This window comes from Pinus tabuliformis, chromosome Q (genome assembly GCF_031772625.1).
Source record: "Pinus tabuliformis cultivar Carrire ecotype Pingquan chromosome Q, CPIR1, whole genome shotgun sequence".
NCBI lineage: Eukaryota > Viridiplantae > Streptophyta > Pinopsida > Pinales > Pinaceae > Pinus > Pinus tabuliformis.
This window is the reverse complement of record NC_142296.1, coordinates 39,924,439-39,950,512: the sequence shown is the minus strand read 5'-3', so window position 1 is coordinate 39,950,512 and position 26,074 is coordinate 39,924,439. Positions and strand designations below refer to the sequence as shown.

General features: G+C 38.0%; 1 protein-coding gene across 1 annotated transcript in view; it reads left to right on the top strand.

Annotated features, from left to right (window-relative positions):
- The window catches only part of NTMC2T4 (Calcium-dependent lipid-binding (CaLB domain) family protein), a 230,999-nt gene that overhangs the window by 132,155 nt on the left and 72,770 nt on the right, over positions 1–26,074 (top strand). Inside the window, exon 4 of the mRNA XM_089383842.1 lies at positions 11,623–11,743. Coding sequence (XP_089239968.1) covers positions 11,623–11,743 — 121 coding nt within the window. The remainder of the gene's footprint in view (positions 1–11,622; positions 11,744–26,074) is intronic.

The following is a 26,074-nucleotide window of genomic DNA, read 5'->3' as shown; positions in this document are numbered from 1 at the left end:
ATAACAGGTGGAACCAAAAATCCTGAGATGTTTTACCGAAGGAACATGTCCATACCACAATTCATAAGGAGTCTTGTTTCTTATAGCACTAGATGGACATCTATTCTTTATATATGCAGCACATAGAACAACATCAGCCCAAAACATTGTCTTTACATTTTTGAAGAAAAGCATGGATCGTACCATATTCAAAATTGTTCTGTTCATTCTTTCAGCTACACCATTCTGTTGAGGATTATAAGGCACAGTTGTTTGATGTTTAATCCCATGTTGGCGAAGATAGTGTTCAAATTCATTTGATGTATATTATTTTCCATTATCAGTGCGAATAGGCACAATATGAGATTGTGCATCATTTTCAATCCATTTATGAAAATTCTTGAATGTTTGAAAAGCATCAGATTTGTTCTTCAATAAATAAACCCAACACATTCTGGTGTAATCATCAATAAATGTCATGATATATTTATTTCCATTTGCAGAAGAAACAGGCATTGGACCACATAAATCTGAATGAATGAGTTCAAGCTTCCTATGTGCTCTTGAATGTGAATCATGAAAAGACTATTTGCTATGCTTTCCTAGAATGCAAGCATCACATTGCTTATGTTTTCTAGGAATTGTAGGCAAACCAGCAACAATATTTTTCTTCAACAAGCGGAGACTATCATAGTTTAAATGTCCAAATCTAGCATGCCATAATAAACTTGATGGAAGTGTACCTTCTTCATGATGAGAAATATATGAAAAATGTTGTGCATGAGCAGAGGTTCCTTGCAGTTTAAGAAGTCTTTCTTCTTCTATACCTCTCATGACAAGTGAATGGTCAGATGCCTTTCTTACCTCAAGCTTTCCATCAAACATATGAATGGAGTGACCTTGCTGGCGGATGTGGACCAGGGACAGCAAGTTTCTCTTGAGCTGTGGGAGATATAGAACATGATCCAGAAGAAAGTCTGGAAGACCAGGGAGTTTAAGCCTGATTGTGCCAAGCCCTGATGGCTTGATTTTTGACTGATCTGCAAAGTATATTGCTCCATCAACATTGTCAGTGAAATCTTCAAAAAATTCTTTCCTATGAGTCATATGACAGGTTGCTCCTGAATCAAGCAACCAATCATTTTTCGAAGAAGCAAGTGAAGCATTAAACAAATCTTCATTTACTCCAATGTTACATTGTGCCTCAATATAGTGAGCGGATTCAGGTGCTTTACCTTTGTCTGTGTCATCAGTTTTACCTTTCTGCTGATTTCTTCTCTGCTCAACTTTGTCCCATGGTAGCTTGCATGTAGAAGCATCATGTGATCCATTTCGTTTGCAGCGAATGCAATGCAGATCTGCCTTTTCTGCTTGAGAATGTCTGCCCCCCTGCCTCTGAAGTATGTTCCTCTTCCTCTTCGTCCACCTCTTCCTCTTGTAGAATCTTGAGCAGGATGCTTTTCTTTATGAGCAAGGCAAACAGTCTCTTCAGAAGATTCAGGGACTGTTTTCTTTCCAAAGGCTTTCTCTCTTTCAGCAAACTTTTTCACAAGAGACTCAAAGGTTATGTCTTTAAGATTTCCATTTGCTTGTAAAGACTCAAGATAATTAGAGTAGGTAGGATAGAGTGCTTTGAGAAAGGCAATAAGAGAGATATCCAGCTCAACCTTAGTGGATTTAATATCATGCATTATAGACTTTATTTCAGATGCAAGAGCAAGAGGATCATTATTTTTCAGTTCAAGAGTGAAGAGTTTAATCATGAGCTAAACAACTTCAAGTGCAGAATGTGAATCATAGAGTTCTTTCAGCTTTTGTAAAGCTTCAAAGGCAGTGGAATATGATGAAATATGACGACTTACTTCTTCATTTACAGATGCTGCAATCAATGCATAGGCTTTGCTGTTCTTGTTTTCCCAAATGACAAGTTCTTTATCTGATGTAGGCTGCACAGGGTCTTTGTCTTCTTCTCCGACACACACTCCTTTCCACAGCTCATTGTAGATGAGGGTGTGTTTTACCATCCGAGACCATTCTGAATAGTTCTCCTTGCCAGTGAGAACTATTCCTACCATAGAAATGATTGAATGCATTCTGTAAAAAAATATCTCTGCTAAAAAAACTTCTGTTGATAAAAGACTTCTAGGTTAGTGGAGGTAAAACCAAAATGTACAGTTGTTATTTGTCGGTGAAATGATATCGTGATATGAATCACAAACCAGAAATATCATCATTCTGCCTTATAAAATCTCAAGCAATCCTCTTTCTTGTCCCTAAATATCATAATGCTGACTTATGAAAAAAAATCGAACTTCATTTACTGCTGCAATAATATCACTTTGACTTCAAACATTTCAAATAATAAAAATCTGGAACTTCATTCCCATTTGCTGTTGCAATAATATCACTTTATGCTTTAAGACAACATTATAAAAACTGTGCAACTGAATCTACTGAAAAATTGAATGTCTTTAAAAGACTGAACAAAATCCCGACATTGAAGCTAAAAATTCGCCAAGGAAATTCCGTGGAGGCCGCACCATTAACTGATCAAAACAAATAAAACGCAGTCGCAGTCAATCTTACACCATTAAAAACGCAGTCAGCTTCAAGATCTCCCATTACTCGCCATGGTTCAGGTGTTTCTGCAATGCACCTTGTGGGCAGTACAGGGAATACTTCAAATTCGTCCCGTCCTCGAAGAGAAAAGCGGTTAACTTATGTGTTAAATGATGCAAATGATTCCAGACAGCAGAGACGGCAGAATCCGATTTTTATAGGAGAGCAGATGCGATTTGCTGAAGAGAAGTTGCCCTTAGAAACAAAACGAATTTTGGAGATAGTGCAAAGAAGTTTGAACATAGGCTACACAGCGCTTTTCAACACAATAATGATATTATTGTTGTGTGTGCTTTGCTACAACGGTTCACGCTTTGCAGTAGACTCAGAAAACATCCGACGGGACCATGAGGGGACCGGTGCTGCGAGCAGAGTGTATATGGGAGAGCAGCGTACTCAAGGTGTATTCGGATGGGCATATAAATCTCTTCGCACCCTTATCGAGAATAGAGCGAAAAATTGATACCATCCGAGAGCAAGCTAAAGGACTTAGGGAACCGATTAACGACCCGGAAGCGCTAGAAGAGAAGCGTGAGGTATTAACTGTGATATCAATGGAGGCACAATTTATATGCGTATGGGAGAGCGCATGGAGGACTGTTGAAGGGTGCGACTGTAATCCGCTACCAATGGAAAATCCAGGCCAGCGCTTGGATAGAAGGAATCACTGCACAGGTTTGTGCTACACGGCATCTATGCCCTCAATATTCAATATCAAAAACGCATCAACGCTCAGGTGTATTGAATATCAAGAACGCACATTCAGCAGCGCAGAAGCACGCAGTCTCAGGTGTAACTGAAACGCACATTCAACAGGGCAGAGGGCGCAGTGTCAGGACAGAGGGCTCAGTCTCAGGACAGAGGCAGGAGTTACAGCTATTTTAGGGACTGGGACCTGTGCTCTGATACCATGTCAGGCCAGGGTAACTCCAGGATGAGCGGGAGAGAAAACTGATATCTTATTCATTAGCTAACTCATATATATATATACATAAATACAATGGATCAGTTCATCTTCCTGATGACTGTCCAGTTCACCCATCCGTTTCGGATTAGGTGTCAACAAAGCGTAATCGCGTACATACGTGGGTTTCTGTGGGTACAGTCCCGTATATGTCGGTTTGAAGAAAAACAATGGGCCAGACTCAGGAGAAAGGGGTTTGATATGATTCAGTGAATTATCTGCTCCGTTTGATGATGCTTGCAATCTGCTGCTAACATATGGAAATATCTTGATCCTCATAAAGTTGTTGATAACTTGATGCATATGTGATTGATGATGATGCTGTGATATCTCTTATTGACATATGCAATGATCAGATTTGACAGCGAACAGAGGGAACAAATTCAGGGGGAGAACATGGTTGCTGATTGACAGATGTTGTTGATGATAGTTGCTACTGACTATCATGGTCTTGTTTAAGACATTTGGTCTCTGTTGTATATGTCATGTATATCATTTAATGTAAAGGTCATGAAAACACCAAATTTGTAACCCCACTATGCATGGGACAAATGATGTAATGTTTCTTGTTTTTGTCATGTATAAACCATTGATATATCCCCACTTGGTTGGGTGGATGAGTCAAATTTGGTATATCCCCACTTGGTTGGGAGATGGATGTATGTATAGAGTCATGTTATCTTTTTGCAGACCTTTCTTGTGCTTAGGGGGAGCATTGACTCAATCATGGAGGTCAATCAACACACTTCAACATATCAGAGAATTCAACATGTACTCAGGGGGAGCATGACCCTTTGCCCTTGATGTCAAAGGGGGAGAGTGACTTGGTGTTGTTGTTGCCATCAAATCCAAAGGGGGAGATTGTTGGCATTATGATGCATGTGTTGTACTTGATGGCAACCCACTTGTAGCACAACAACTCACTTGTACATGGTAACTAGATGAATCTACAATAGAGATATCCGATGTGACAGAATGCATGGCAGTAGTATTTGTAGATGTGATGAAATGCAGGGCAGCTTCAAGGAATCAATTTAGAAGGCAACTCGCTTAAATGACAGAACATAGTATAGCAGGTTAACAGCACAGAGTTACAGATCAGACTTCACAGAATGAAAAAAGAGAGGTATACGCAGGTTCACCATTGGCCAAGCCGCGTATACACGCGGGTTCACTGTATACAAGTTGCGTATACGTACACACGCACTTTCACCAAAGGAAAAGTGCGTATACCTTGGAAAACTAAGTTTTTGGTCCATGGTATTTTGATCCATGGTATTGGTCCAAGGTATCGGGTCCGAGGTATTGACCCTAGGTATGTCTTCCAAGGTATTGGTTCTAGGTGGTTCTGGTCCATGGTATTGAGAAAGGCCTACAAACTATAAAAGGAGGAGAAGATCAGTAGGCCAAGGTGTGCAGGTATCGAATATTTGATGAAGTGTGAGATCTAGTATGTAGGTTATTGGGTTATGGTGCATTGCTGGATTTGAACCAAGGAAGAACCTTAGCAGATGATGAGGAACTAGATCTAATGATGGATCAGGATCTTAAGGCGTAAAATGAACTATCATTATGTGTTTTTGCTCATGAATATTCTAGATTTGAATACTGACGCATATATTATTCTGTAAATGATATGATCTGGGTATGACTGAAGTTTGGAATAGTTGTAATGTTTAAATCATCATTTACAGATCTGTACGCAGGTTCACTTTAGAAAAGGTGCGTATACATGCTGGTTCTGCATATCAAAACAGCATATACGCAGGTTCGCTTTGAGGAAAGCGCGTAAGCACGTAGGTTTGACACATGGAAGTAGCGTATACCTTATAAAATATGTTTTAGTTGCTTCTGTTTGCTGTTGTAGTGTTCTGGGTTATTGCTTGGGTTCTGGTTACTGTATTCTGGTGACAACATTCGGTTGTGGTTGGTTCAAAAGGAGATTGGTTGATGAAGATATGTTTGATGATTGAATGATGTTGTTGATGGATCCAGTTTAAAAATTTATGAAACATGGTCCCTGGAAGAAAAGAGAAGGTTGTAGCTTTCTGTAGGCCGACACCTACGTACTAGTAAACATATCAGCTAGTACAAGAGCTAGGGGGTTGTAGCTCCCTTCTAGAAGAAGCTGGAGAACGAGAGAAGGTTGTAGCCTTCTGCAGGTAGAAGCCTGCGTACTGGTATAACACTGCACCAGTACAAAAATTGTAAACAGAATATTCTTATTATTAAAAGAAGACAGAGATGATTGCAGCAGGTGGTTTTGACCCACATTGTGTTTCCACCTTATATCTTGGTGTTCATGTGTGTTTCTTATGCGTAATGATCTGTTCTGTTTTTACCTCACCTGGTTACTGTTTATATGGTTAATGAAGTTCTGATGCACTGATTAAAGATCCACATATGATGAATTAACTGAATCATAAGTTTGCTGGATATTCGCTAGTTGCATTAAACACAGTTGCGTGTACACGCGAGTTCCATTAACCGAAGTAGCGTATATGAATCTGATTATGGAAATGAAAAATTATTGATTTGCCAATACTAATTCACCCCCCCTCTCAGTATTATTTCCAACATCTTTCTTTATTAGATTAGAGAGAGCTTCTTTGTAACCAGTGAAGTGCCTTGAGGCACCACTATCAATAAGCCAATTGCCCAACGAGTCCGGAGGAGAAGTAGTAGAGAGGGCTGATATCAGATAATATTCATCTTGCTTATTGTTAACAACATTAGATTCATGCCTAGAGTTTCTTACCTTCTTGGAGGGTTGACCACTTACTTGATTTCCGACATTCCTCTTTCCTTTGCATTGAACCTGCCCTTCCTTTGATTGTTGTTGGAATTGCCTTAGGAGTGATTTTGATCATCATCATGAGATGTGTCCTTTCTATCAGGACACTCCTTCGCATAGTGGCCAATTTTGTTGCAAATGAAACATCTTCCTTTCATTCCACCTTTTGGTCTTGCCTTTCCCTTAGATTTTGACCCAGAATTATTTCTCCTTTTAGCATGAGAGGAGAAAGCAGTGGGATTGCCTCTAAATGCAGACATTTCCTGCTCTTCCATCCTTGTCTCTTCTTGAATGCATCTCGCCATCAATTCCTCAATTCTTGGAATTACATTATTATCTAGAAGAGTGGTTCTAAATACATACCATTCGGATGGGAGCCCTGCAAGAGTTGTGATGGTCAGTTCCCTGTCAGGAATGAGTTCCCCAATCGATAGGAGATCATTCTTGATCTTGGTGATCATTAAGAAGTAGGCTTGCATATTCTCATCTTTGCCCTTCTTAATTTCTTTCAGCTTATTCTTAAAGAACAAAACTTGATTTGCATCACTAACTTTAAACAAGCTTAACAATCTAGCGTAGATTTCCTTGGAGGTGTTCAGCTCGGAAACGTAGGCCACCAGGTGCTTGTCGATAGAGTCCCGAATGATCTTCTTTGCTTTGACTTCTCCCTTGGTCCACTTGTTCCTTGCAACAACCGATGCATTTGATGGAGGCTCAATGATTCTACCTCTCACATGGTCCAACACTTCCTGCTCTTCCAATGTCAGATCGAGAGACATCTTCCATCCGTGATAGTCAGACTTCTCATGGAGCTTGTCTTCGGCGGGGAAGTGTGATGAGGAACCCATGGAGTCTATAGACTTTTCCAACAGTCTTCGGTGATTGCTCTTGCTCTTGCTCTTGCTTGGGCTTTGTCTTCACCTCAGCTTTGATACCATGTTAATTTATGGTATGTTCTATGCTTAGAGCAATTTACTTCAATTTCCCAAAATGATATCTAATTTCTTCTTATTAGCCAATGTTTAGCAATCACATTAACATAAAGTAAAACGTTGATAGAACATTAATAGATCGACAGAAAACAAGCCAAGACAAGGGACACCAGATGTGGCTGCTAGCCAGGGACAAACCCCAATGTGGGGAAACCCTTTGATCAATTCTTCTATAATCTTCAATAGTTCAACAGAGAGAGAAATAGCAAATGCATAGTTCTGTAATTTTATGATAGCAGTAATAGAACCCTAACCAACACTTGCAAAGTTGGTCAAACAGTCCACAAATGACCTTGAGTCAACCTTGGTCAACTCGACCTTCAACAACAATGAAGGTCAACCCAAAATAGCGCAAAGAGCTGGTCAAACAGGTCAACGCATTTGTAGCCATCTGGTCAACCCTAACCAGTTAGCATTGGTCAATTCGGTGGTCAAATTAGGTCAACAGATTGCTGTTCAGATCTACGACTTGCTTGATGAAGACTCCTCACACTAGGCCAAAGTCAAAACACCTTCCTCGCTGGTTAACGCAGTCACCCTTAGCTTGCTACTCCTAGGTCAACCACAGTCAACGCTGAAACAAACTTGCATCCTCCTCTTAGCTGCGTCTTCTTTCCTTGTTGCGTCCTTCTTGTCCCATGTGAGAGATGCTGCTCCTTGTATACCCAATCAAGTAAGGAGAGAGAGAAGAATGTAAGATGAGATGAGATGAGTGAATAATGCCTCAACCTAACTTGTATTTATATGAAACGTTGAGGATGTGTTCCGCACATTTAGCTGCTCGCTGACCTTGACAATTTGTCAAGTAAATACAAATAAATTCATATCTCCATGAATACTTGTCAGAATCGGATGATCGTTAGATCAATCCTACACCTCTCGATGAGAGGAATCCAAGAAAAATATCAGCTGCCATAAATACAATGACCCACATGAAGTTTGGCCCTAGTTGCCGATTTTAACAACAACGGATCACTTGGTTATGTTAGCTCATTACAGAGGCATGACCACTATATATACCCACCTAGGGTCACCGCATATAGGAGGAATAGGATCTCACATCCTTTTAAAGCAACTTGGATAAGAACCAGGTTTGCAACTCCACATACAAGGAAGAAGTATATTTTCGGATGGGATAATCTAGACAGGATTTCGGTGATAAGGTACAGTAATACCTTCGTATTCCACTCTGAGATCTCAGTTAAGTTCAAAGTGCTAGAAGTTGGATGGGTACAGAACTATGTCTCTTCTCATGAAGATAAGACTTCAGACAATATCTCTGTGATCTCAGATAAGAACTATTACACTGATTACCTTCTCGACATAAGTCTAAAGACAAGGATCTCAGTGCTACTTGTTGATTTTTAATGTACCTTGGACAAGTGGTTTCCTATGGGTTAGTCTCTACCTAGGGAAAAGTGTCTAGACTCTAAAATAATTCTTTTCCTAAGTGTGACTTGATAAAGTGAAAGTGACTTTATAAGTGGTAAAGTCAATGTTAAATAATAAAGTGAAAAGTGACTTTAGACATAAAGTACAATGTGGGTACTTTATTTAACGGGTGAGTTAAAAGATAGAAATTGAGAACTAAATGCACATTTATTCTCATCTCTTGATCTAAATGAATCTGAGCCATTAGATCTTAGGGTTGCCCAAAAGTCATTTAGGGAAACGAAAGGGGGAAAAGAAAAGAGAGATTGCATTCATTCTTCATGAACAGATTGGAGAAGGATGCTGAGAGCTGGAGAAAAGTTCTGAAGGACAAATTTGTTGCAGAAAGCTGAAGGAGTGATCTATGGGCAAAGCTGGGCATGGAAATCAAGGTTTAGAAGACAACAGAAGGTACGGTACGAACAACATTGAATGATGTGGGCTGCATGCCATTCGAGAGAAGTTTTTGAAAAATAATAATTTAAAAATTCGTACAGTTCGTACAGCGGCATGGAAATCCATACAATCGTATCTGTATAGTACATATTTTTAGCTTCAAGTGGGCATGTAAATCGAGGCAAAGTGGGCATGGTTTTCAAGGAGTTTTGGGATGAAGAGATAAGTTGTATTTTGTTGTTTTGTTTTGTCTGCAAATGTATTTTCCCTGAACTTGAAAGATAAATAAATTTGAAGAGCTCTCTAACAGGTTTTCCCCAGAGAAGATTGAAGGGGTTTTGCCTAGGTTTAAGTTGACCAAAAATCTGTGTATTTTTATGTGTGTTGCTGGTCTGGTTATGTCCATATTTATTTTCAGCATGTGTTGATAGTCCCATGTGTTTTAATCTGAAAATTTCATTTCCAAAATTCTATATGTTGAATGTATGTTTATGGGAAAGGGCATTTAACTGAATGGGAGTGATAAGGTGAAATTAAAACCGGGTTGGAATTGTTGGAAACCTTTTTTAGTCATCAAATTTCAACACTACTCTTTGTGGTCACAACCTTAAGCACAATGATGATCTCAATGGTGACTCTGTTTCAAAGATAAAATTTCAATAAAGGGGCAGCTATGGTGAAAATATGGTGCAGACACAGTGATGATCTCGGAAAAGGCATAGTGATGATGATGATTTCAACAGTATGAAGAAGAGGATTGATGTCTTGGTCTTGGAGTGGCTCAGTCAGTCAAGGGTTATGGTCTTGGTGTTAGTCAATGAGAATCTCTATAAGAAGAATTATGTGCGGGTTTTCCTCTCCAAGAGGGAGAGGTTTTGGCCTTGACAAAATGCCACTTCTTGTGTTCTTGTCTCTTTGTTTTGGTAGCAGTTTGATGAAGCAAACACACACACTAATAATAAGAAGAAGATCAAGCTAAGATAAATTGTAAAAACACTTCACAAATTGTTATCATGCTAAGAAGAATCACTCTAACTCTAAGTGCCCTAGATTCTTCAACAATGTGAAGTATGGGAACAAGGATACAATCAAGAGCGGTCATCATCTAACTCAACCAGTGATCCACATTAGAATTCCCTTAATATTAAATGAAAGCACATGATTACAAAAATGTTTAGTATACGTTCTGGTAAATGACCCACCTTCCTTCAAGAAGTGTGCTAGATGGGAGAGAGCACTGACTGGAGCATAAGTGGAGGGCTCTGAAGTGAAGCTATATGTGGATCACCATAGGGCTGCTTGCTGACTGGCTCGCTGACGAAATAGGAGGAAATTCTCTTAGGGGTTACCCACTGGGGTGGGTAACATGGCCAACCGTTGATTACACAATATCAAAAGCTATGTTAGTAAATCTACCTGCGATCCATTGCTATGCGACAAGGAACTGCCTGGGATTTGGTTGGATACATCAAAGCCAATGTATCATCCATAAAACTTTCATTCTTTTTAAACACATAAAAAACATAAAATAAAAAATAGTTGAAGTGTGCGAACCAATACCCCTGAAGTTTGCTTCTCTCTCTTCTTTGTAACATAACTTGAGCCTGCTTTTCCATGCCTTCCTTATGTATCAATTATTTCAGCTTACATTATGCTTTTGGGGTAGCCCTTGGCAGTCCTGCAGGTGCTTTTGTTGATTAGACTTCTTTGTTTAGTCCTGCTGACTTACCTTTTTGGTTATTCTCGACATTGATACATTTTTCTTATATTATAACAGTCTGCATTTCTGAATTTGTGAGTGGTTTGGAGGGAAACATATATGGAGATCTGATTTTTCTATGTTTCCATTCATGTTTTCTTTGACAATAGTGGTTTGGAGTGCAATATATTTGGAGATCTGATTTTTCTATGTTTCTGTTTGTATATATATATATATATATATATATTTTTTTTTTTTTTTTTTTTTAATATATATATATATATATATATGTTTCTGTTTTGCTTTATCCGGTTCCTGTCTTTTTGAAAAATTCCAATTGATGTATATCTGTGTCCGTTTCCATGCAACAACTTAGAGAAAGACATTATAACTTTACAGATATCAATCCCCTTTTGTGTTGCAATTACACTTTTAGATAAAGATAATTTTTCTCCAAGCATTTATCATTCGGGACATCTGACTAGGCATTTCTGATATTGTGCAATATTTCTCAGTTGATAATTAAATGGACATTTAATTATTCCTTTTTTGATAACACTGACGCATACATACTAAGTGCTCTTGATGATATTTTTTCTATTTTCTTAATAGTCTTTATTTGTTTTGTCATTCTTTGAATGAATAATTAAGGAATTGGTTTACATCTGGTGGGAAGCAATCACCATTTTCTTATGTTTCTTCAGTATTCTAAATGGTTTTTTGTTTGCTTTATTATTTTCTTCTGTAGGCAGCATCGATGGTCATTAAAGAATCTGTGGAGCCACTTTTGGAACAGTATCGACCTGCGGGAATTACTTCTTTAAAATTCAGCAAACTTTTTCTTGGGAATGTAGCTCCAAAAATTGAAGGTGAGGTTTTAAATTTTTAATGTACTCGCTGATGGTATAACTTTCTTATGCTGTTAATGAATACCAACGAAAAACACATTAACCCTGGGGATGCACAGTGGAACTACTTGGAATGGTGATAGTAGATACTCTTTCTTGTCTCATTTTTTATGCTATTGAGCAGCTGTATAGGACAAGCATCACTATCACAAACAAATGTTATTAAAAAGGTTACTTCAATATTTATTGTTGTCCTTATTTTTTAAAGATTTTCTGAATGGAAACGTTGCATATTTTTATATTTTTTTGGGTTCTCTAATAAATGTTGTTTCCATGGTTCTTTCCTGATGGACAACAATACCAGATTTTTAAATGACATATTAAAACTAGAGTCAATGTACCATGTCCATTTTGGATTTGCTTAATTTTTTCTGAGTCTGAGACGGGTCATTTCACTCTTTAAATTGGTCTGTGTTTCTAGTAATATCAATTGAATCTCCAAACATTTGTAATTGTATATGAAAAAGTGTTATCTCATACTAAATTGTGGCGAGCTCAGGTTCATCAGAGAGCCTTAGTCTATCCATTGGACATCAACATCCCAAGATTTTTAAATGATATAGTAGAAATAGAATCAATGCGCCCTGTCCATTTTGGATTTTCTTAATTGTTTGAGCCTGAGATGTGTCGTTTCACTCTTTAAATTGCTTTGTGTTTCTAGTAATATCAATTCAATCTCCAAACATTTGTAATTATTCTAGACGAGTAAGGTTATCTCATACTAAGTTGTGGTGAGCTCAGCTTCATCAGAAAATCTTAGTCTTGGCACTGGTGACTGGACATCAACATCCCAAGATTTTTAAATGATATAATAAAACTAGAGTCAATGTACCATGTCCATTTTGGATGTGTGCTTAATTGTTTCTGAATCTGAATGTGTCATTTCACTCTTTGAATTGCTTAGTGTTTCCACTAATATCAATCCAATTTCAAAACACATGTAACTATTCTAGATAAGTAAGGTTTTCTCGAACTAAGTTCTGGCAACCTCAGCTTCATAAAAAATTGCTAGTTTGCACCGGACATCAACATTCCAAGTGCCAATTATGTTCAGATTATACTAAATGCTGTACAATGTAGGTACATACAAGTAAGGCCCAAAACCTAATTGAATTTTTCATTATGACGTCCATTGTGGCCCAGATTGTATAGGCATTGCGACAACGCTCAGGATGGGGGCTGTCACTATGATCCCCGCCCACTCTGTTCTAGCTGTCTCTCAACAACAGGGTATGGGGGGTAGTCCCTATGGAATGAGGTTGGAAACCAACTTGTTTGGGATACATAGATGAGTGGCCTAGCCACTTGGTTGAATTTAAGCAAAATTATTAGTTAGATTAGATTTTAAAGTATGAGAACAATGCCTTAATGGAGTCACAAATTCTTGCTTATAGTAAATGGGAACCAAGTGACTAGATGGACACCCGTTGCTTGAAATGATTAACTAACCTATATGATATGCAAGTCCTAAGACCTATGTGAGATGTAGTGATCTTGGTTGATTTTAATTATATGCCTAATCTAAGTATGGTCTTCCCCTAACTATTTTGAAGCTGGGCTCCAAGGTAGTTTGTGGGAAAGAGGCTAGGCCCTGATTAACGATACGTTCTGTTGTACTCCTATCACCCGATGCCTCTGGCGTTGCAGAGAATCGAGATTGTGGCTTTGACGACTGCAAGGTCACTGTGTTAACCACCGAAGAGTTGTCGAGGCCCCTCAAGCTAGATGAGAAGGGTTGCCCTATATTTCTATCAACCTAGCTTATGCTAGGTGGTAAATTATTAATGCAAGCTTGATTTAGGATGCTTGTGCAAGAGATTTAAGAGTGAAATTATCTTGGGTTAAGATTGTTTATGTTACTTAAGTACTTTGTAACGAACAAGGTTCATATACGCAGTGAAGTAATCTTCAAAAGACTTGGCAGACGTAAACATCAATAATAGGATAGTAATTGTATATTAAAGATTATATAAAAATTGATGAGATATGAGAAGATCACAAATGAGAATTAGGGTCTGCTTATATACCCTAGGCAGGTGCTCTTTCATGAATGGTCATGTCTCTAAAACACGTCTCTTCATTACTAACTATCTAACCATAAGTTAATTAATTATTATTTATATTTATTATTTTTATATGAATTATATTCTTAACATTGCCTCTCTCTTCAAGAAGCTTTGTCCTCAACGGTGGCTGAGAATATCTTCTTGTTTCTGAACTTTCATCTTCGTTGATATAAGATGATATGATTCTATGAGTGATAGACAAAATTGTCGTATTGAGAACGGATTAGACCATCCTTGATTAATCTTTTGTAGAATCTTTTGATCTTTGAAAATCTGTGATGAATAGTTATTGTAGGACTGGATTCTGCGAACTTTAGTGTTCTTGGGAACATAAATTTGTCGTTTATGTTCTGAGTGATACTGGTATGTAGATTGATTGGAAAGTCTGCTCATGTGATTCAAATGTCAAGAAATAGTTCTTCTGGTTGTACTTTCCCTTATCATGTTAGTGGTTGTTTCCTGATTTCCTTCAAGAGTTGTTGTTGTTGAGCTAGCTACTGAATCATCATTTGGAATGTCCATTGTTTGAACTTTGAACTACAACTTTTGCATGTGTCTTCACTTCAGTAGGTTTATCCTCTGCTTGAGTTACGATTTTGACTAGATCGATATTTTTTTTTTATCTTCAACTTGGACTGGAACGACTGGAGACTTCGATACTACTTGTTGAAGTTGTTCTAACTTGTCATTTAGTGATTTCTTGTCACTTTTAAGTTTTTTATTTACGTAAGTAAGGCTTGGTTATCATTCTTTAGATGTGAAAGTTCGCCATTTTCTGAATCGTTGACTTTGTCCTTAGTATCTTTATCTTTTAAATTTTTGATTTTCTCTAATAATTTTTGATTAAGGGTTTTTAGGCACAAATTTTCTTTTTCTTTTTTTCTGATAGATTCTCCTTTAGTTCCTTATCAGAAATTTCCTTTTCTTGTTTTAGTCTTTGTTTATTAAACATGGACTTTTTTATTTGTGAAAGTAATTTCTCATTGTGGTCCCTTAGATGCCAAATTTCTTCATTGCTTTCACTTGATTTTTCATGAAACCGATCTTCGAGTTCTTTATATTTCTTCTCTGATGCTTCGTTCTTTTGTTGAAGTTTTGCGATTTCTTCCTTTAATCATTTTATTTGATCTCATTGTTTTGTTGTTCTGCTGTACTAAATAATCTTCCACACCTTGGATAACGTAAATTGCACTTGTTTTGAATACAAGTATATCCAATTTCGTCTAGACAACTTGGACATTGAGTCCAAAATAGTGATTGTTTTGTGGGACTCATCTTGACTACTTCCTTTATTATTTTCGAATTAGGCTCCATTTTTCTTGACTTGATAATTTTCCTTGGTAATTTAATTAATTTATTTTTTTAATTATTTATTTATTTATATATATATCTATCTATATATATATATATATATATATTCTCAACAATTGTTTTTTTTAGTAATTTTTAATTTTTTTTATATATTTATAATCCTTTTTCTTTTCTTTTTGAAAAGTTAAAACCCTAGTGAAACGTGACTATTCACCTGTTTGGGGTATAATATAAAATATATGTCCACTTATGTGCCTTTGACTCGGTTAATTTTCTCCACGTAAAAAGTAAAACTTACCATTCACATAAAGAGATTTTGTATTCTTTTTGTTTTTTTTTAACCTTGAAAATACCATGGGAAATTACCATGGGTTGTTAAAACCACGAGCTAGTGAACCACTTAATGGAGAATCAAGATAATCTTATCTACTCTTCCTTCTCTTACGTATACTTTTAAAGATCTGGAAAGATTCTCTTTTAACTTTATCATGCACTTTTTATCAATAATGTAGAACCTTTTTATATATATCAATGTTCTCCTTCAAAATTTACATCGGACTAATTTTTGTTTTAATAGTATACTTTTTATATGATTTTTTTAAAATCTATTTCTTTTTAAAATCTTTATATGTACCTTTTATTTTATTTTTTTTATTTTCTTTGACCATCTTTTTTCCTTTCTTTTTCTTTTTGTTTAATAGCCAAAGCCCTGAATGACGAGACCGGTGAAACATAGAAATTCCAACTTTGTGTAGCGAAACACTTCAATTGTGACGACAACAAGGTTGACGAAGGATTAATGGCCAAAGGCCGGATCAGACTAGTTCTCTTCACCAGTTGAGCGTCCAGAGGATCGAACAGCTCTGTTACCAATGTAATGAACAAGGTTCGTATACGCAACAGAGTAATCTTCAAAAGACTTGGAAGACGTAAACATCCATAATAGGATAATAATTGTATATTAAATATTATATAAAAATTGATGAGATATGAGATGATTACAAATGAGAATGAGGGCCTGCTTATATACCTAGGCAGGTGCCCTTTCATGAATGGTCATGTCTCTAAGACATGCCTCTTCATTACTAACTAACTAACCATTTGTTAATTAATTATTAATTATTATTATATTTATATTTATATTTATTATTTTTATATGAATTTTATTCATAACATACTTATTGTGAATTTGTCTTAAAGCAAGAGCATTTAACAATATTAAGATACAATCTTAAACAAGATAGATGTTGAAAGATACAAGTGCAATCTTCAAGAAATCTCCACAACCAATTAAACCAACTTATCCACTTATCAATCAAGATGCCAATCACAGTTACCAAAGATATAAAACAACATTATACGTGATCTTATTACTCAATGCCAATATTCCCAATAGACTTAAGTGCTTTAAGTGAGTGTGAAGTATCAATTCTTACAGTATGTAAACTCACAAAAAACAAACAACATTAGCCACTGTCTGGATAATCTTCGGCAAAATCACATAATCAATCTTTTGTCGACGCGTTTCGAACCAACCAATGTGGTTCATCGTCAGGACAAGTTGAAGAACTGATCTGGCTTAGCTTGATTAAATAGAGTGTGCAGAGACTCCACGTCCTCAGCCCTAGCTGAACATGCGGGGAAGACTATGCATCATGTTTGTATAGAGGATGCTCAAGTCATTGCCAAAGTTGCGCAGTTTCACCATCGCAAATTTAGAGAGGCCCTGGAGATTGAGAAAAGGCCGAACAATCTTAATAGGGATGATGGCTGGAAGATTAGCAGTTGCTGGGTCCCAGCCTTGTCTTCCTAGCCTCCTCATTCCCCTTTGGTTAGGTCTTAGGGTTTCTGTCTTCCCTCTCCTCAAATTCTGTTTTTGGCGGGTGTGTCTTGGAATGCAGGAGGTAGTAATATGGTATTAAGTAGTTTCGGGCCAATTATGGTTTTAATCCTATCCCAGGGGGTAATTTAAAATTAGATTAGATTCTTTGCATTGTTTTTTAACCTAGTTATTTCCTTTAACTGAATTCATATATATTTAATTAAAATAAACCTTTTTTAAACCTTGTAAGTAATAAAATTTTAGTAAATATTGATTGTATATAAATTACTAAGTTAGATAAACATGTACTTTAATTATGGTATTTACATAATAATGATTTAACTAAAATACTATTTATAAGATTAAAATTATTAAGTAAATATAGATTATTTAATAAACATAAATTATTGTATGAACTTATTATAATTAATTAATAAAAATGATTTAATCTAGTTACCTATTGTAACTATATTATAAGAATAATAGTAATTTAATACTATTTATTATATTTAAATAATAATAAATTTAGGTTATTTGAATATTTAATTTATTAATGACCAATATATCTAGTTTACCTTTGGACCCTTTGATTTAAATAGTTATTATTAAATTAATAGACACTTACCTATTGTAACTACATTCTAAGAATAATAGTAATTTAATACTATTTAAATAATTTGGGATAATAATAAATATAGGTTTTTTAATAAATATGATGATATAATGACCATAAATTTATTACTCAATTAACTAATAATAATTAATTATATGCTTCTATTAATAAAAATCAAGGGTTTGACTTTGATCCTCAGGTCAAAATTAGCCGTTGCAATATAGCCGTTGGAGTCTCTGCACACTCTATTTAATCAAGCTAAGCCAGATCAGTTCTTCAACTTGTCCTGACGATGAACCACATTGGTTGGTTCGAAACGCGTCGACAAAAGATTGATTATGTGATTTTGCCGAAGATTATCCAGACAATGTTATGGATCACAAAAGTCTAAATTCCTTAAACATTAACCACTTTCATAACCCAGGGACAACTAACCAAACATGAGGTTATGAAGATACTTAGGCACTTTTATGTTCTTATGATCCTTTTATGAGCAGCGAGTGACTATTATGAGAGAAGTAAACAAGTTATGATAGCAATAAACAAGTTATAACAGCAGTAAGTAAATGCTAATCCAACAATGCCTATGGTTGCCAAAACATGCCTAATTGCCAAGTAATTTGATTAACTTAAAAAATTAGATATGTTAGTCTTCTTAAAATGTATTCTTTAGCAAATTTTCAGATCTGAAATATTAATTACAGCATTAAATAACCACAGATCGACAAGCTAATGATACCAAAAATAGATGACTAATATGCCAAAAAATAACCAAAATGCAGTAGAACTTGAAAAATTCAATTTTTAGGGCTTTAGGAAAGTTTGATTCAGTGATTTTCAGAATTTATATGTTTATTACAGCAGTAAACAAATGACAGATCAACAAGCTAACAATACTAAAGATAATGCCTAAAATGCCCAAAAATAGTAAATTTTTGCCGGAAACTGAAAATTCAAAATTTTGACTTGTATTAAGTGTATGCTTCATAAACTTTTAGATCTGAATTTTTCTGTGATGCAGTAAATTTCAACAAGCTTAAAGGTTAGATCTAGGGTGTCCAAAATTCATGAAAATGAAAATTTTGCAATTTTAAACAATTTTGATCATGTAGCATGTAATTTTAAGGCTTAATTATTGTTGATTTAACTGCTGTAATAAAACAAAGATAAAACTAGGGTTTAGAGGTGGATCGTGAGAGCACGTCTGGGTGCTACTTCTCTTTGGGGTCTGCTTCAATATCTTGGATGAGCAGGAAGCAGAAATTGGTTGCACGAAGCACCACTGAGGTCGAATACATTGCCGCGAGTATGGCCTGTTGTAAAACAATTTGGTTGAGGAAGCTCTTCAATGAGCTATTTGAGCACGTGTTAGATACCACTGTGATCTTCTGCAATAACCAAAGTGGGATTCGCCTATCAAAGAATCTCGTGTTCCACGACCGCTCCAAGCACATTGATATCAGGTACCACTTTATTCGGGGTATGGTACAACGGGGAGCAGTTAGGCTCCAACACATTAGGATAGATGAGCAGGTTGCAGACATTCTCATGAAGCTTTTAGGGAAGGTCAAATTCTTATCTTCCGAGAGAGACTTGGAGTCATGGAACGACCCTCATATGAGGGTCCCGTATGAGTTGGACATAGAGCTCTGGGAGCTCCTAGGGGCATAGGGTACTTCTTGGAGCTATGAGCGACCATAGGGTGAGTGGTTCACCTTCCCCTAGTGGTGTGCTGGATACAAGGTGAGTGGTTCACCTTCCCTTACCCGGACACATACATGCATGTAGGGTGAGTGGTTCACCTTCCCTTACGATTGACATATGCATAGGATGAGTGGTTCACTTTCTCCTGCTAATGCCCCAACACACATCCTACCCAATGGAGTCCGGGAATCATGGGAAGTACCTCTCATCTGGCCAATGAGTTGGGAAAAGATAGTTAGGGACCATAGCACTACCGATGGACGCATCGTGTACTTCCGTACTCCCTATGACTAGGATGCATGGTGTTCAACAACTTGATCTGGGATCAAGGATTGACTTTTGATCTTATGACTCACTCTCGATCACTTCTTCTTCATTATTACTTCATGGTTTAACAAAGTAGAGTAGTTCAGGGCAATGATGGCAGGGATGGTAAAGGATGACAGGTTGGCTAATGATGGATTGGCAGGTGGGATTCTCCCTAGTTGAGAGGGAGTGTTAAAATTGGCCACTAGGGCCAACTTCCACCTTAGGACAACTCATATGATGTAGATGATTATTGCATTGGATTCCTCTTTTCGTGAGGTACAATTTTGATATAAAGATCATCTCATTTTGACAAGCAGAAATGGAATGTTGAATTTTTTCATTCTCATGGACAAATTATCAAGGCCCAATGGATGTGTCTCCTCACCCTCAACAAAGTGTATAAATAGAAGTGACCATTCCCTCATTTGGACATCACTCATCTCATTGCATCTTCTTCTCTCTCCTCTCTTGATTGGTTCATACATCTTGGAGGCTCTATCTCCTTCGCATGCGTGGAATAAGGCAGATTTCTGGACTGATTTTGGAGGCTGAAAATTTTGAGGGATTAGGGCATGCGTTGACCAGCATTGACTTGGAGTATTTGACCAGTGTTGATTTTTGTTTTGTGGGCATAATTTCGATTTTTGTAGGTCGCTTCTTTGGCATAGATTTCAAGGTCATTGGGGACTGTTTGACTGAGTTGATTGCTGCGTTGACCACATAATTACAACAGACTTTGACTAGGTTGACTGAGCGGGTTTTGAGTTGACTTTGACTCCCTTGGCAAGCCACATTCTTCTGCTATTAACCAAGTTGCTTGGAGGAAGTTTTGTGGTAGCTTTGACCACCGTTGACTTTCTGGTTAGGGTTGCATTGACTGCTGATTTTGTAGAATTGTTTTGGGCTTCTATTTTTGATATTTGTACTCTCTCTCTATTGAACTATTGAAGAATAATAAGAAGATTTGATCAAAGGGTTTCTCCACAGTGGGGTTTGTCTCTGGCATTCAGCACATCTTGTGTCCTCTTGTCTTGGCTTGTCTTTTGCATATGCTTTATGTTCTATCTGCGTTTATTGTCAATGTGTATAAGTTAATGTGATTGCTACTGAAGATAACTGGAAATTGTCATTGGGCTGATAAGGAACATTGAAGTAAATTGTGCTAAAGCATATAACATACCATTGTTATCTAAAATTAACATGGTATCGAAGCTCAGGTGAAGGCAAAGCCCAAGCAAGAGTGAAGCAAAGAAATCACTAAGGGAAGTTGTTGGACAAGGACTTGGAATTAGTCCCAATGATGAGTACATCTTACTTCAAATTCGAGGGCAAGCTTAAGGACAAATCCGACTATCATGCATGGAAGATGACAGTGAAATTCTGAGTATAATAAATATGAATTCCCAACTAGATATCCAATTTGAGAGAAATATTGGCAAAATCAACTGAGGGAATTTACCCTCTTCTTCAAGCAATCCCGACTCAAAATGACAAACCCAAGCAAGCCATCCAACCCCTTCGCGCAACATGTCACACGCTCAGCCCAAAACTACTGCTACTCATATCATCTCGCCTGTTGTTGACTAAGGAAGTGTCTCTCCTACCTATTGGAAAATCTTCCCTACCTCTGGAACCTGAAGTTATCTCCAGTCCAGCTAAATTGAACTGCCTCTTTGAGGCTCTACACAGGCCCTGCATTGCCTCCTGGAGATTCAGTCTCCTCTCTATGCCTCTTCGGAACTGGAAAACTTCCTCTGGATCACTACCTCTGACCCTCTCTAGCCCTGCATCCTCTCTCTGGCTCGAACTCTGCTACTGTCTAGCTTGAACTGCCCAAGGAACTCACACCACTGGCTCTCTGTTGTGTGTTTCTCCATCTACCCATTGACCTCTTCTTATAATCTCTAGTTGGGACTGCAACGACCAAGATTAAAATTTAATCGATTGTTGAGATCATCTCCAAGTCAATCCGTGTGAGTTTTTAGAGAATTCTAACCTTTCTCAATTAATTACTATTAGTTAACTAGTTTTCATAGGTTAGACTTAGGAAAACTTTAAATGATGGTCAATTAATTTAATTGAGCTATCTCTAGGTGGAATTTCTAGAAATGATTTCTGGGTTTTGGAGAACCCTTGTGTTTTAGCCTCTCCACCAAGTCTTGAGACTAGAACACCATCCAATGCCACAAAAACTAACAATCCCTCCTAGCAAGGAAGGTGTTCTCCAACTCTATCTCCATAACATCTTCTCATGCAGCTGATGTCTGACAACTGCAGCTGCCTGCTATTGTCCACCAACCACTATGCTAACTTTGATTCATCTGCTATCAACCGTCGCTGAACCATGCTGCATTTGTGCCGCTGCTGACACTGCACTATACACCCTGTACTGTTGCCAACTTTACATTTGCACTGTAACCCAACTAACACTCCCTCTCATTGTTGTTGTTGCAACTGCAACTACTGCGTCTGAGAAGCATCCAAAATACTGTATTAATTGTGTCTCTATACTGCGATTGTCTCTAGATTATTTGACTGCTAGTAACCTCTGCACGGTCCACTGGGAAAACTGCGCTTTTGTTGATTCTGCATTGAGCCCCTTGCTCTGCTATCAACCCTACTCTGAGCTCCTCAACATCTGACTGCAACTAGTCTGCAACTGTCACTATGGAATTTCACTGCATCAACCGACACTAATCCTCCTACTATTGAATACTGTGGGCCCTTATAGCAAGGTAATGATCCATAAGGAACCACCATTCGATACTCACCTCAATGGACCCTGCCCAAATCTCTGTGCAACTCTAGGACTAAAGTTCGATATCGCCCCACTTCTCTCCTAGAGGTATAGTTGCATACATGGCAAATTGTTCCTCCAATTTGGAGGACACCTGGTATATCTCAGCGGATTTGTCTCCTGATCCTGCTTCTCCTTCTTTGCCTTCTTCCTTTAAGGACTTTGAGTATAGCAGTGGCCAAACTTGCCACCCTTGAAGCACTTGATCTTAGATAGATCCTTTTTCTTTTTCTTCTCTCCTTGCGAGCCTTGTCCCTGATTGCAACCTTTTGCTTTCCTCTTCGATGCAAGGGCCACATTTTCCTCCCCCTTCACACCCTTCAATACCTTGCTTCTACTGCCGCTAGTGAAGTTCTTTACTAAAGTTTGATATCGCCCCACTTCTCTCCTAGAGGTATAGTTGCATACATGGCGAATTGTTCCTCCGATTTGGAGGACACCTGGTCTATCTCAATGGATTTGTCCCCTTATCCTGCTTTTCCTTCTTGGCCTTCTTCCTTTAAGGACTTCGAGTACAGCAGTGGCCAAACTCGCCACCCTTGAAGCACTTGATCTTAGATAGATCCTTTTTCTTTTTCTTCTCTCCTTGCGAGCCTTGTCCCTGATTGCAACCTTTTGCTTTCCTCTTCGATGCAAGGGCCGCATTGTCCTCCCCCTTCACGCCCTTCAATACCTTGCTTCTACTGCCGTTGGTGATCCTCCTACTATTGAATGCTGTGGGCCCCTGTAGCAATGTACTGATCCACAAGGAACCACCATTCGATACTCACCTCAATGGACCCTGCCCAAATCTCTGTGCAACTCTGGGACTAAAGTTCGTTATCGCCCCACTTCTCTCCTAGAGGTATAGTTGCATACATGGCGAATTGTTCCTCCGATTTGGAGGACACCTGGTCTATCTCAGTGGATTTGTCCCCTGATCCTGCTTCTCCTTGTTGGCCTTCTTCCTTTAAGGACTTTGAGTACAACAGTGGCCAAACTCGCCACCCTTGAAGCACTTGATCTTAGATAGATCCTTTTTCTTTTTCTTCTCTCCTTGTGAGCCTTGTCCCTGATTGCAACCTTTTGCTTTCCTCTTCGATGCAAGGGCCACATTGTCCTCCCCCTTCACACCCTTCAATACTTTGCTTCTACTGCTGCTGGTGAAGTTCTTTACTAGAGTTCGCCTCATCTCCTCTTGTGAGAGATCTGCCAATATTCGGTCCCACCCAGGCAATGTATCTTGTCCCAGAATGCCCTGGACGAAATTCTCCCAATCCTCAATGACACTGTTGAGGGCCAACCTCACCATTTCTATAGGTGGAGGCGTCTCTCCTACAGCTGCAAGCTCATCTCGGATATCTTGAAGTCTGGTGAGAAAGGGGTTGATGCCTTCACCCTTCTGCATCCTAGCATTCCTCAGCTTTTCCTTCAGAAACATCTTCCATTGCTCAGAAGGATTTTGATATAACCTTGCGAGAGCATCCCACATCTCTTTGGCCGTGTTCTTGGTCGCTATGTGTGAGACTATATGGTCTTGAACTCCATCGAGAATCATGTGCTTCACCTTGGCCATTTCCATTTTGAAATTCACTAGCTCCTGTTGGTCAATAGGTTCTGCCACAACGTTATCTGCATAGGTCTTTAGACCATGCTCATCTAGGAGAAAGGACATCCTGGCCTTCCAGATGATATAGTTGGAAGCATAGTTTTAGAACTCAGACTCAGATTCAGAACCGATCGAGGGTCGACTTTGACTTAGATTCCGATTTCGACTCAGTATTGACTCAACCTAGTTGAATTCAATAACTCGGTCGTTGTAACAAATACATTAAATATTGATTTTTTTTATGAAAAAACATATTTTTAAAAATTTTCATTCATGTTTCCAAACTCAAAGCATTAGAATATAGAGAGAAGACAACATATGATCAAAGTATGCTCATGAATATATCTATCTAGTATCACATCAAAATGGCACCTAGTGCATTGTCCAATACATGTAATATATAGAAATCAAAACAAAAACACATAACCAAGGAGGCTCTAAATGTCCTCTACAACAAAACATCACTAGTCACTACTGCTAGACAAGGCAAGATAATTTGGCCCAAACTTTGAATCGGAGTCAAACGGGGAAACCCATGGCTCCTTCTCTTCATCAAGATCTCCAACTGCAACTATAGAAGTAGTAGCACTAGTAGTAACTGCACGCTGAGATAGGCGAGCTATGCGCTTTTGTCGTGGCTAAGTAGAGGAAGTGCCTGCAGCTGGAGGAGTTGGGGTTGGTACTAGTGGATCTGCATTTAATTGAACGGTTTGTAATGCATCCACCTCTATATCAAAATCAACACCAACATCCTCATCAGGGTTAAACTATGCTGGTTGAGTCGCCACTACCCAATCTGAGGATGGATCAATATCTTCCAACACAATGGGATCTGTATTAGGGATTTTTTTCAACAATTGGTTGCGTCTTAGCTGGGGGTTGTATTGGACGAAGACTAGATCATTTAACCGTTTTTGTTCTAAATGATTTCTCTTCTTCGTGTGAATCCCTTCAAAGACAGACCAATTGCGCTCATACCCGGAAGCACTGCAAGTTTGACTCAAAATACGGATTGCAAACTTTTGCAATTGAGGACATTGGCTAACAAATGCCTCCCACCATTGTGCTGCAAAAAACATAGTTGTGTAATGAGTTAGTTCAACAAATTATATCCAACTTTCAAATTATAAACATTTTAACAAAATAGGAATTTGAAAATTGAAATTGTTTACTTGGTTCATCCACTTCCCTAGCAATCCTTCTTAGGTTCTTGCCAAAGGTACTTGTGGCTCTACTGAAACAAGTGGTCTATCAGTGTATCTCCAGTTGCTTACTCTCATCAGGGCACTCAAGGCACTCAATCAAACCATCTCTCAGCTCCCTAGCCAAAGCTTCTTCCACTAGAGCTTTATAATGATACCTTGGGTTCAGAAAAAACCCAATTGCATGTATAGGGTAATGGAGTTGATTGTTCCATCTTTAATCAATGATTTCACAAATGGGCCCATACTTAGCCACTCTATCCTTGTATGCTGCCTTTTGCTCCTTTGTCTGATCCATAGCCTCATAAATGAAACCCATAGCCAATCTTTCCCCATCCACCAATCGCAACACCTCAATTAGTGGCTCAACAACTTTCACAATCTCTGCTGCCTTTTTCCGAAATATGTCTTCATTAACTTTCTTTTTTACATCTTTGCCATCCTGTTTTTGAGCTGTTAATTTTAGGTATGTTCTATGCTTAGCGCAATTTACTTCAATTTTTCATGTTATCCCAATTACAATATTCATATTAGCAATCACATTAGCATGACAGTAAAGTGCAGATAAAACATAAACATAAATTGCAGAAAACAAGCCAAGACAAGATGACACAAGATATGGCGCCAACTAGGGACAAACCCCAATATGGGGAAACCCTTTATCAATTCTTCTTGTATTCTTCAATAGTTCAGCAGAGAGAGATAGTACATATACATCAGAAGTCAATACTTTGACTTGCCAAGGTAGAAGATCAGACGTCAGAAAGCTTCTCTATGAAGATGACACAAGAGGTTGTAGATCTGATGACAAGGACTGCAGATCTGAACTCAGGTGAATGCATATTGCTTCAACTGATCCTTCAAGGTGATTCCATCACCA